The 14,077-nt window shown below is 39.1% G+C and overlaps 1 protein-coding gene across 5 annotated transcripts in view; it reads right to left on the bottom strand.

The window, feature by feature from the left end:
• LYRM4 (LYR motif containing 4) overlaps positions 1-14,077 on the bottom strand; it is a 151,800-nt gene that overhangs the window by 111,591 nt on the left and 26,132 nt on the right. For all 5 annotated transcript variants that reach the window (XM_045003798.1, XM_045003794.1, XM_045003795.1 and 2 more), the window contains exon 2: positions 1,999-2,119. In XM_045003798.1, the coding sequence (XP_044859733.1) occupies positions 1,999-2,119 (121 nt within the window). The remainder of the gene's footprint in view (positions 1-1,998; positions 2,120-14,077) is intronic.

Here is a 14,077-nt window from a genome sequence, read left to right as displayed (position 1 = left end):
AGGCAGCACTGCTCCGAGTCCCGTCTTCAGCCGAGGACGGTTGAGAAGGAACTGAGGAGGGTGTGGGGCGCACGCACTCAGGAAGATTCCAACTAGACGGGAGATACCATCTGGGTGCGTGCGCCCCAACCAGGCACTGCTACCGAAAATCTCCGATCGACAGCGCCGGGACGCACCGTCACCTAGAGTGGAGCACCCACAGGGACAGCACTCGAAGAAGAACCTAACTTTCCACTCTTATCTTCCTGATCCTTTTTTTTTTAGGTATCAAAACAACAAAAGCACACATTTGAAGGACCTAATCAATTGTGTGTATTCTTTCACCAGCTAGGTTAGAAAAAATGCTTTCTTCCTTTCCCCACCATGTCAACTGACATGAAACAAGACCCAAGACCCAATTCTGCAAAGCCCCATTGAGATTTTGGAGGACTGGTCACATAAATATTATATGATTGAAGTACAGGACTCAGAATAAGGAGAGCTGGGTTTTATTCCAAGCTCTGTCACAGACATACTGTGATACTTTGGACCAAATCACGAAGGCTTGGGCTACACTAGCGGGTGGTGGTGGTTCCAACTAAGATACGCAACTTCAGCTATGCCAAGTCAAAGTATTTTAGTTCGACTTACCTGACCGTCCTCACGGCGGCGAGTTGACTGCCGTGGCTCCCCCGATGAATCTACTTACTCCTTCTGCCGAGGTGGAGTACGTGCATCGATTCGTGTATTGATTTATCGCATCCAGACGAGATGCGATAAATCGATCCCCGATACATCGAACACTACCCGCCGATCCAGCGGGTAGTATAGACGTACCCTTAGGAACAAATTTTCCCAAGCATGGCCTCTAAATAGAATTTCCTCAATTTGAGGATATTTAACTTGACATAGGCAGGACCTGAGCACCAACAGTTCCACTTAGGTTAATGGGACCAGTGCAAGCAGGGTCATTAGAAGACACTTTTGAATTTGAACTAGTTGCGGCTTGCTGGCACCAAACAGCAGGTCATATGAGTGGGATAATGTTCCCTCCACCCCATGCTTTTAAAGAACAAACCTTCTTTCAACAAATAATATTTGAGATATTCTTCTGCTGTTATTGAATGGTTAATGGTTGACTCCACTTAGCCGTCTTCCAGCTTTTTAATGTAGAGCTGTCCTTTGGCCCCATAAAGCTCACAGCCTCAGACCCTCCCTGACGTGGGAGAAATAAATTTCAAGAACAATCTCAGCTTTTGCTTGAAATAAAAATCTTTCTGGCCCCTTTCCTTGCAAAGAAAGCCTACATTCCTGAAGTAAGAGGCTACGGGAGAACTTGAAGATAAAACTTCTTAACATACATGATGTATAAAATTAATCAGTTAAATTTTGTGTGTGTTCTAAAGAATCATCTCACCACCCTCCTTAGCCCTGTGCACAGTGGTGTGAACACAGTGGACAGGAATCAAAGATATCTGGGGTGCAAACAGGCAAAAAATATTTTCACGAACTTATTAAAAAATGTTAAGGCTCGATATGCTTCTGCTTCAACACCTTACTGGAGTGTGCCTCAAACTGCGCAAAAACAGAGTAAAGGAAGCTTAAGCTACTGGCACTCCTCTGAGCATATTAATATGCCAGTGGGATGAAGAAGGGATGAGAAGATGGACATAGAGCAAGAGAAAACACAACACAGGGAAAAGCAAAGAAACAAATGGCAGCAGAGGACTGAAGAGCAGAAAAAAGAGGGACAGCAAAGGAGTTTAGAGAACAGTATGTAGAATCCCATTAGTACTAATGGGACTCATGCGTAAATCCTTCCAATCAAGGAGAACTGAATACTGTGCCAGTCACTCACTCCCTCACTCTGCCTCCCCTCCATTTGTGAACAATAATACTTGCACAGGATCTCTCTTCCCCTTCCTTAAAACTGGCATGGGACTTACACCCTTAGGGGAGAACATGTCATTCAGCATTTTACAATTCTTAAGTAAAAGATATGAACTAAAGTATGCTTACCTGCCGATGAATAATCTCTAGGTTTGTTCTTGCTTTATTCACCAGTGTTTGTATTTCTTCTGAATCCTTTAAATGTTTGTTTTCTCTGAAGGCATCTCTTATCTTTCTGATGGCATATGTTCTAGACATTATTTAAAAAAAGCATCCGTAAGTGTTTTGACATCTAAACAATTTTTAAAGTGTTTGGCTACTGCAGTAAATGCTGTTGAGGATATTTACAAACAGTTGTACATGCTAATCGTCCATTTATCTGCTTCAAACTTTATATTCTCTCTCTGTTCAGGTTAAATCCCATCATGCCCTAGTAAATACTATAAAGCAGTGGTCAGGGCCTTGAACTGTAGAACCAGCTTTACTAGAACTTAATGTGGAAGAACTTTGTGCCTCATACTTCAATTTTCTTCATGTGCACATCATCTCTGAGATGTATAAACATTTCTCTATGCCAACAGACAGGGAATGTTATTGGAGATTATAAACATATGGTGGAATCACAAATAAACTGTAGAATTACTCCGCTACGCACCCTTATCTAATGTGTGGAAAGAAAGATGGTGGTTTCATCACTGTAAACAGAATCATTAACAAGAGAAACATAGAAAGCCCCCATGTTGTCTAAAGTTTCTTCACCGAGGCAGTTTTTTGTTTTTTTTTAAAGTTAAGTACAACTACCTGGAGGGTCTTATTACATGCTCTCTGTTTACTTTTTTTTTTTTTTTTTAATACCAAAGGTCTCCTTGTAACAATACGAGTAGCCACAAGAAAAGTCCAATCATTATTGCTCTGCCTGTTACTGCTATTAAGATGCAACACTGCTTGGCACTACAAAGAAAAAGCCTGAAGTAGCACAATAGCACTACTTCTGCTGGATGCTAGTTATGAGTGCTACAGAGCACAAGGATATTTCAATCATCTCTTTCCTTGTCATATGAACCACTAGAGTGATTTGAATCAGTGCACTGATTCTTGTTCCTGGCATTCCAAGGGTCATCAGGCAGAATGCTAACCACTGCATACATCAATTTGTAACCTGAAAGTCACCAAAGGCGAGCTGTTGAATCAGCCATTCAAAAAGGTGTTTTATTTTTCTCAATGTGCATTTTGTTTTCCACTCAAGGAACAGTGCCTCTACTCCCACTAACAGGTGGGAAAGAGGATGTGGCCTCCGCCCTTGCAAGGCAACACAGAAAAGTGTCCAAAACTTTAGAACCCAAGGACCATTAGAAACACAGATTAGAATTCTCTCTCCTTATTTAAAAGCCAACAAATAATCTTTGTACACTATGCAATAAATCCCTTTAGAAACACTAGATGGATTTCATTTTTGTTAAAAGACACTCCCAATTGACCAGTAGATATTTTTTTATGAGAGGCCAGCTTATAAAGGTATTTGGTACATGCTGATCCTTTTCAGATATCTTTGTAATGCACACTATTACTGTCTATCACCATTTAAAATTCCTCACACTAATAAACATATTTATCTCAAACTTAAACATTTTGCACAGAAAGAAAAAAAAACAATGAAAACCATTCCAATAGCTTAATATTTTCAAAGATTACTTTTCATCTCATACAAAAGTGAAATGCAAGCTTCAAGTCCAACATGAAACTGTTGGAAATTTGATCATTAACCCCTCCCTCCACCCCAAATATATATATAGCGAAAGAGCAAAGAGAATATTCTTAAGAAAAAAGATTAACAACCTGCTTCACTACCATACCATTAGATGGTGCCATCCAGCTCTTAACGCAGTTTCCATGAGGTAAGTGACATATTTTTGTAAGAGCTCATAAATAACACATTTCAATCACAGGAACCAGGGGTGCTTATGGAGTGCTACCCTGCTGCCACAAACCAGCAGATGGTGTGTGCTTTTAATTAGGGCCTGTTCACCTATAATGTGACATGGATGTGTGTGTAAGTTAATAGAATTTATTAAATATGGAAGCTCATTCTTATTTGCAGCTGGTGTCCTAGAAAGATTTTGAGGGGAAGCTGCTTAGTTATTCTGGGGCAGACATAACCAAAAAACGTTGAGATTTAGTTTAATTTTGTTGCTTGATAATGAATGACTGAATAAGGAAAATGCTCTTCATCCAGGGTGCATGTGTGTTTAAATATACTCTATTTCTTAAAAGGAAAAAAAAATATTCAGTGGTTTTCTGGGAATGGTTGTTTCCTGGAAGATATACAATCCTAACGTACATTTTCTATTTTTTTTAAAAACTGGTCTTCGTTATCCAGCTTTATTCTGCAAACACTCATGTGAGTGACTCTGCCAAGGTGAGTAGGCCCCAATCATTTTAATGGGATTAATCACATGTATGTCTGTCAGTTTGGCTCCAGATTGCTTTGGCTCTTTTATATGTACGATGGATTCACTGTCCATTTTCTAGTTTTTCACTCAATACACCAAACACAGTTGTTTAGAAAAAAAAATTGATGTATTTAAGAACTGGCACAACCGTTCACATTTACTGTCTAAACACTGTGTATGGCAAGAAACAAACATGTATGGGCAGCAGACTCAGGGCCATCCTTACCCATACGCAAAGTACGCAGCTGCGTAGGGGACCAGGAAACTTGGGGCACCAAATTTCCTGGCGTCCTGCGCAGCTGCATGCTGCTCCAGTCCCTTCCCCGCCTCTTCTCCAGGCCTCCCACCCCTGCCCCCCAAGCCATCCCCACCCCACCCCACCCCAGGGGGGACTGCATAGGGCCCCTGAATAGCTAGGGATGGCCCAGAGCAGACATCACTAAAGGATTACCCATTGTTATCTTTTCCTTCTCAAATTTCTATAAGCCTGTAAATCTGTTAGCTGCCATTTTATATCCCAGTCCTGCAAAGACTTATGGACATGCTTAACTGTAAGCATGTCAGTAGTTCCAGTTAATCAACTGGACTATTCACATGCTTAAAATTAAACATGTACTTAAGCTTTTGCAAAACTGAGGCCTAACCTAAACGTGCAAATACCTGTATCTCTTAACATCCAATCCTGTATGTTAACCATAAGCTCACCCTTTCTTCCTTTTTGGGAGGTATAAGGTAAACATCATTTCCAAACCCAACCTATTCTACTCTTCCAAGATTTGTGGTTAAAAAAAAAAAAGTTAACATATTTTAGCCCTTCTCAATGTAACATCTTCTACAAAAGATAAAAACTGATTGTTTTGTACAGCCTCAGTTCTGAATCTTTATCCTCTTCTCATGCTTCTAGGGCTTAACAATGATCATACAAAAATCCAGCAGTAAGACTATGGCTGCAGTACCTCTGCAGGTCTCTGAACAACTGAGTCCTCTTAAAATTATAGCAACACACATACTGTACGTAGCAAGAAACAAGAATATGCAGAAACATGGATAGCATATGCCCTCTCTTGCACGCACTTCTTTTTCTCTTGAGAATAGCTGCTCCAAGGAAATCCCTTTGTTTGGTTCATAGTGAGTTGCAGACTGACTACTAATTATCATGATTACAGTGATTCTCAGCACAGCACAAATTCATCAGTATTCTCACTTGGTACAGGATTTACAAGTGAGAGGGTAGAGTATCTGTATATCCTTTAATAAATAATAATAAAAATAAACTCATCCGGGCATAATAGTTATTTGCAGATATAACACCTTACACCTTTTGCTCCTGTTGATTCAAATGGGTCTTGCAGTATGTGCTACATTGTCAGCCTGAGCAAGCAGGTTTCAGAAATGACACAGTTGCTGCTACAAAAATAGCAAGCTAACTGCAGTGCTATCTCTTGCATTAAAATGATCACAATGGGTGTTTGAAACCATTATAACAAATTAATGCAAAAGGCCAGAAGAACAGGGAACAAAAAATGGGGGAGTGGGGGAGGGTGAAGGGGAGGAAGGCAAAATTTGTCCACAGCAACTGCTTAGAGTCTCTTCTAGGTAAATTACACAAGAACAGAATTTTAACTCTCTTGGAATATTTTTAACCTAATATTATTTATGAAAATAACATCTAAGTTCTCCCATTAACATAACACTATCTACACGGGGGTGGGTGGGGGAAGGCTGGTATAACTGTGTCGCTCAGGGGTGTGGATTTTTACACCCGTGAGCAATGTAGTTATACCGACATTACTTTGCAGTGTAGACGAGGGCAAAGACAACTTTACATGAAGCAGAAATCTACCCCCACCCCCCATTTTTTTTTTTTTTGCTTTTCAAATTGTTTCCAAGCAATCATCATGCTGACCTTCCAGTTCTTGTACTTAGGCACCACTGAAAACCCCAATCCTGCAAAGTGCAATTCAACATCTCAGATTATCCAAATCCATTCTGATTAAACTTCAGTCTGCTGACACTTTGTTACAAAATGAGATTTTTTCACAATATAAACCAATTTAGCAGAATAAAAGGGCACATTTCTTGATCCTTAGTTTCAAAGAACTGAAGCATCCTGATCCAGACTTGCTTTTATTATTGGGTTTCTTTTACTTATGCAAAGAAGCAGTGTCTGAAACTATTTTTTTTAAAAAGTCACAAACAATTGAACAACGAACGGCTTGCTTATTTCTATGGTGTTCAATTGTCAAACTGTGGGGAGTGGTTCATGACTGTCAAGAAGCAGGGCAGAGACCCGAAACTGGTGTGTGTTCTAGAATTAAATTTCACCAACCCACTAACAAGTGGAACTCCTAAAGCATTATAGCAGTCTTACCACGGAGTCAGACAGTTCCTTTGGGCATTCCAGTCTATCTTGCCACCCAGGCAAGCTGGACTTAGTAATAGCTGGTTGCTAAACACCAAAAATCACATAAGATTGAGGTTGCTTCCAGTCCCAAAAGATCAGTCACTTATCTCAGGTCAATTTGTACCTTCGATCTCTCACCAAAGACAATGCTTGTAGCCAATCCTGTAATGAGCGAGTTTCACAGAGCTGAAGAAGAGCTCTGTGCAAGTTTGAAAGCTTCTCTCTCTCTCTCTCTCTCTCCAACAAAAGTTGGTTCAATAAAAGATATTACCTCACCCACCCTGTCTCTCTAATATCCTGGGATCAACACAGCTACAAAACACTGCATACAGAAAACAGCCACCTCAGTCTACCTATAAAGCCAGTATGGTCTGTTAAGAAAGCCAGTTTAACTGGCCCGGGAAGGACAAGGCAAAGACATGGTGGCAAGTGCCAACATAACATCTCCAAAACCATACATCCTTGTTGCTGCTGGTGTACCAGAGAAATAGGAGCATGGTCAAGATGGGCTACGCTGATCTTCGGCTGCATTTTCAGCCCCCGGAGTCTTTCTGGGATGTCCTTTATGGCCAGATTTTTAAAGTTCTGATTTTTGCCCATGCCCTACAGACCACTGAAATATTAAGCCTGATGCTTTGGGGAGCAATGCTGCCTTACTACTCACACTGTTGTCCTTTGCCTGGTTACTGCTTGCAATTTTATTATGTTTGTACCTTTGGGAAACTCATTCCCTCCTCGGGCTACTTATTCTCCAGGAGCAAATCTCCACTACAGATGGCCAGTTTAGAAGAGCTGGTTGGAAAATACCAATTATTTTTTGTGGGAAATTTAAAACTTTTTTTTTGTTTTTGTTTTGAAAATTTCCTGCATAAAAAGTTTGTTTTTGAAGTAAAACAAACAAATAAGTTTTCAGTTAAAACATTTCAATCAGCTCTAATGCTCACAGAAGGGAAAAATTACATAACTTCAATGCAGAATCAGAAGGTATTTTCATGCAGAAATTTCAGTCACTCACTTCCCCTCACGGTTTGCTGGGGAGCCCTTCAGAGACAGCGTTTATCATACACCTTGATGATTATTGTTCTGCCTTTTTGAAGCATTCATTTGCCAACCATTCTGTTTTCCTGGGGATGTCTCCTGCCATATCACGAACTGATTGGAAGGTTACGCAATGGGGTACTGCATAACTACCAGAATTCATGCTCTTACCTCACACCACTAACTAAAAATAACCTTTGGAGCTTGGAAAGTTGCACCAAGATGTCAGGACCAAGCAATGAGAATTATGAAAAAAGATTTCTTCAGAGAAGTAGAATTACAACATATGTAATTTTTCCTTAACCACTTCCGTATAGCTCTTTGAGATCCTTGACAAAGAGGTATTATATAAGTGACAGGTATTTACTAACAAACAACCAGCAGCAGCGGAAACTCAATCTGCACTTCCAGGAATAGGAAAAAGTAGGAGACTATGAAAGCAGTTTTCAGGTAATTTTTCAGTGTCTTACTGAAATCATTTTATTATCCAAGTGTAGCACCATTTTAACACCTACTTTACTGCAGATATTGTCTGGAATTGTCGAACACATACAGTTAGTTGGTGACCACAAACCCAGAATAAAAATGTATATTAAATGTAGTCACTGTGCGCTATCCTGCATGCGCACCTTCTGCAATCTCTGCTTAGCTGCATCTGTCATGCAATTAACATCCAATTAAACTGAAAGTATGATGTAGATGGTTAATAGTTTCAGTACAGAGATCTGAGGCCAAAGGCACTGCAGCTGCATGGTTACTCAAGGTGTTAATCAGGTAGCAGCTGCACATAAGTAGAAAGCATCAAAGGTGCATGGGGTTAATGTGGAAAACAGTTCCCGTGCAAATGCATTTCAAGATACAGTGTCATAGGCAATGGGCACTAGCTACCAGCTTTCAAATCTTGGACAGTACTGACCAAAAACAGTAGTAAAAACAATTGTTTTCTCCTAATGCACACAAATTTACCTTAAAACTAACTTTTAAAACTTCTGCGTTTGCTATTCCCTAAAATGCAGCTCAAGTGACCTTCAATTTTATTGTGTGTCAATTCCTCCCAAAATAGCAGCTTCCAAGGAGTGAAGTCTGAACCATTGCCTGCTATAGAAATACTGAAATTGCAACAGGTATAGATCAGAAAATAATTGCTGTTCTGGGATTCAGATATATTTATTAGAAAATACTTATGCAAGGTCAAATTTACATATAAAAAATCACTGCAGTTTTTCTTTAAGTCTTAGTTACAAAAGATAAAAACTATTTGTTAAAATGGAGTGCAAAAAATGAGTTGAAAACACTGTGCATAGGCACACTTGTTTTTACTACACAGCACTTTCCCTTCAAAATAATTCCGGTCAAGTAATAATGTTAGAGAGTCTCAACATTTTGCATTTATCAATACTCAAAACATGCTAATGGTTTAAGTCATCTTCCAAAGGAGGCCTTATAAATGTGCTGACATTTCCCCATATCTATTATTGTGAACAAAAATAATGTCTTAATGGAGCATATCACAGTTATAAGCCAACAGACTGCTAAAGATAATGGCACAGCTATTACAGATTGTTATTTAGGATGATCCAAAACACTGGGCCAGAAGCAGTAAACTGTGATACAGAATCCGAACAAACAAAAGAGACAGATCACATGGGAAGAGGCCTGAAGGTTAGAGAGTACTGAAAGGCTTCATCAATATAAGAAAAAAGAGAGAACAAAATTACATTTCTCTACCAACTAAAGTTGTGGTGAATAATAAGTTATGTACTGTAGTACCTCACGTATAGGAAATCTACTCTTGTGACCAATTATGAAATAAAAAGGTTTTCCAATTTTATTATGCTTTGACTTAGGGAGACAAGGCGCAGTGTGATGTAGAGAGAGGATGAAACATTTACTAATTCAGAAAAGTCTCCCTTCTAAAAAAATGACTGTTAATTTCTTCCATTTATAGTTTGAGTCTCTTTCCCCCCGCTCACTGATACCTATGGTCTTGATATACTAAAAGTACTAGCTGCCAGGATCTCAGTTCATATGGGCAAAACATGAACTGGAGGGAATTTGCTCAGCTATATTTACATTCTAGAACAACATCAGTTCAAAAACTGAAAGCCTCAGGGATAAAAAGTCAGCTGAAGATTCATTTTAAGTTACCTGAAACTTTTATTGCTTGGCCAGATATCTGTGCAGACTTGAAATATAACGAATTACTCCAAAGGCAAGGAATATCTCTTTTTAATATGTTTTATATTTTATAATTCTTTAAAGTCTCATTAGTAGTCACCAGCAAGGGTCAAACAGAAACTTTTAACAAACAAATATAACAGTTACCCTATGCAGACACTTTAATGTAAAGTTAAATTTGAGAACTTAATATAAACAGAATCCTAGTCAGGCCAGTAACCGTATCTAGCTCTCCCCTAAGTACTCATACTTCACAGTTAGGGATGGCTTAGTGTCTTGTGGAATTTAATCCAGGAGCAAACAGAATGGTGTAGGTGTAATGTTATTTTATTATTATTTACTATTAGCAGAGCTCCAGCTCTCAAAGCTTCCACACTAGACAAATTTCTAGCAGTGCTGGGGCTCTCAAATTACAATACAGTAAAGATGTCTGGCTGTAATATAAAAGCCCAGGTCTACTCACTGAACAAAGACTTGGGGAAAAAATCCTCTTTTTTCATTTACTAAGAGATGACACCTTCAGTGCCTATTTTGCTTATAGGTTTCCCAAGCAACTAAACTAACAAGCCACTGGTCAGTTTCACTACTAATATACAGAACCCTATGAGCAGTAGTGAAACTGCCAAGAAACTTACTTTTTTTTTTTTTTTGCTGCTCCTGCTGGGGAAGGTTCTGAGGAGCAGCAGAAACAAGCACTGCAAATATTTCATAGAAGAACAGGCTGGGGAAGGGGTAAAGCAGAGAATACCTGATTCCTCACAGCAGCCATAAGATGGAGTGGGAGAAAAGTGACAGACTTGCTCCTTCACTCTTTGAGCAACAAAGCATTTAGTTTTTCAGACACCTACCAGCCAGAGGTAGACATCAAAGACAAAGCCCCTAGGCCAGGCCAGGGAGGGGGGGGGGAACCCCTGGTAGGCATCCCAGCATCTTCCTCCCTCCATCTTTTAAATCTATTCTGATCAGTAAGTTTAGAACTCCAAACCTCTCCTAAAAGTCTTGCTTCTGGATGATTGCTGGTGGAAGCTGTCTACAGAACATAATTTGAAAGAATGGTTGGTCAAAAAAAAAAGCCTATCCCCTTCTAATGGTAAGCTAGTAATCAAACACTAGATGATCAATAGGATATTAAGAGATGTATTTGATGCACATTACATCATAAATCGAGACCCACTATAGATCATAATATGCATCAATATGACCGGATTTACGTAGGAAATGCTAACAAGTTTGAACATAAAAACGGCCATACTGGGTCAGCCCAAAGGTCCATCTAGCCTAGTATTCTGTCTTCTGACAGTGGCCAATGCCAGGTGCCCCAGAGGGAATGAACAGAACAGGTAATCGTCAAATGATCCATCCCCTGTCCCCCATTCCCAGCTTCTGGCAAACCATCCCTGCCAGCAGATTTGAAAACTAAAAAAACCCTTCTGATTTCTAAAGCAAATCTTGTAACTTTATTATGTTCTATTTCTCAGGTTTATTAGATTAAAAAGTTTGAACTTTTAGAAGTATCCTGTCCAAGTTGAGAGAGGAAAAAAAGAAAAGTGAGAAGACTTTTCTAACATTTATATTTTTATAGCACCATAACTCTGAAACAGCTTCCCTGAATTTTCTTTTATTTTTCTAAAAAACTGAAAACTCCTCCTCCTACTTGAACAAGTTCAGTGTCTGCTGAACCCAGGGGAAAGACTATTTTTTTAGGCTAAATGGTTGCCTGTTTTCAATTTCAATAAAGATAATACCAGATACTATCTGATCAATACTGCCCATTCTATTCATACCTGGACTGCTCCCATATGGGCAATCCTCTGAAACAACTTCTAAAACATAAATGGTTGTTTGCTATACTTAATTATTTTTAAAGAGTGAAATTATCACTTAACTAAGACTAAGCATAACTAAGTTCAGCACAGAGTGCTTTTGAGAAAGTTAAATCTAGAAAGTAGGAAATAAAATTTAAGAATAGAAGGACTCCTTTAATTTTAATTGGAGTTGCTACAGCAACTCTGTATTGTAAAGGTGGAAAAGAAAAATGCTTTACCAGCACAGGACCCAAGTGAACATGTCATTCAGTTAATGAGGCACCAGTCTGGGAACTGCTGCAGGGGCTAGAAGTACAATTTGCCGCAGATGAAAAGTGTCCTTATGGACTGAAATGACAAATAGCTCCAAAATAAGGTTTCATTGGCACAGATGCTGACAGGGCATGGGATAGCTTAGTGGTCTAATTATCAGGTTTGGAATATCTAGAGTCCCGGAACTACAAGTTCTAATCCTGGTAAGACTGATTCATCCTTCTGAAGCAAAAGAATTAATATCATTCAATTTGCATGTTCATCTTTCTGATGAGTCGTTGAAAACAGAGGTCCAATCTGCTGTACATTGTCATTAAAAATTCCATTATGCTATTTGTAAGACCAGAATTTAACCCGGATGTCAGACAAAATTTTCCTCTTCCACTGTTGCATGCTCTGTGCTCGCCAGCTGCCATCCTCCATCCTAGAGGTGGCTGCAATTCAGCGGTGATTTATGAACATCACATAGCTGGTAAAGCACTTTGGGATAAAAGGAACTATGTAATGTAAAATAATAACATAACACATTTCATAGTCTGCTCACAGACACCATGCAAAAAATTTATTTAGAGGAAGGGAACTTCTCCTCAAACTCCTTTCTCCTCCCCCCCGCCCATCCTACCCTCTACTCCCCACCCATCACCCAATGGATGAATCACCCAACCCATCTCTCACTTAGAGCAAGGCATAGCATGTTTAGCCTAACAAATTTGCAGCATCAATAGGGACAGCAATGATGGATATTTGAAATTACAATGTAATATTTAGCAGTACAAAAAATTATACTATATGCAATGCATATTACTCAAATCTGAAGTCTAAATCTATTTGTACAACATAAAACCACTGTCCTACACTACAACAAAATAATAAAGAATATTTTTGGACATTTGGGATTGTAAATATATCCCTTTGGAAAAAATATATGAAATGTTTCAGGATGCTTGGATGCAGACTGCCTCCATTAGTTTGCCACAGGCAGAGTCTGCCCCCCAAAAGATTGTTTTGTGTGTTCTGAATGCTACATAAAGCATATTGTCAAGTGTACCAGATTTTTCTTTTTACAGCTTCTTCAGTTTACGCACTTAAGGGCTATGGAAATTTTAACCACCACCCCAACAGGATAATACCTAAATCAACATAACTGAAGGCTGAAAATCCAAATTCAGATAAAAACAGAGCACTGTTTTAAGGATGAAATGGGTACAAATCCTAGAGATCACTTCATCCATGTGAAAGTTTAGATGTAGCTCCTTACAAGATAGAAGAGGAGGAGGAACTGTTGAACAAACCCATCATCAAAAGCAAAACTTTAAAGGAAAACATATTTTGCTCTTTAAAGCTCTCTGACTGCCTCTTATGTAGATCATATCATAAAAGCAGATTTTGGTTCAAAAGAGCACAGCTGATCTAAACCCAGAACATACACTAGTGAGCATCCTAAGACATCTTGGTCACACCATACCAAAATTAACTGCCAGGGCTGTCTACACTCCATTATTCTTTGAAAGGACTAATCACCACCACTTGCATTCTAAAGGCATCATTGACACAAATGGAAGTAGAGAAGCTTTGCATGCTGGTAACGGAACAAAATGCCTCTAACTGTTGATCCTTGGACTGGTAGAAGAAAATGGCCATACAAGTGGATGCTCTATGGGACCTCCAGGAAAATAAATATTACTTATTAATTTGGGTCCCATAGTGCCACATGCTACTATGTCAAAGTGACAGTCATAAATAAAGGAAGATTGCTATGCTCTGTATTCCAGACAAAGAAATAATCTAGTTATACATGGTTTCTTACTATTTTTGTCACAAATAGTTTAAAAATTGAGATAGCAAGAGGCTCCAGGTCCATCAAGACTGATGTGCTACATCAATAGTGATCAAAGTGTTTCCCATGAGCTAAATATAGCCTCCAGATGCCTTCATTTTTAATACCATGGTGTTGCCCTTGGACATTATAGGTCCCAGCATGCAATCCTCTACCTTGATCTGACCAGAGAGCAAAACTTAAAAATCAGACAATGAGCAGAGATTAAAAATCTAGACATGCC

This window comes from Mauremys mutica, chromosome 2 (assembly GCF_020497125.1).
Source record: "Mauremys mutica isolate MM-2020 ecotype Southern chromosome 2, ASM2049712v1, whole genome shotgun sequence".
Lineage (NCBI taxonomy): Eukaryota > Metazoa > Chordata > Testudines > Geoemydidae > Mauremys > Mauremys mutica.
This window is presented reverse-complemented; position numbering and strand designations above follow the sequence as displayed.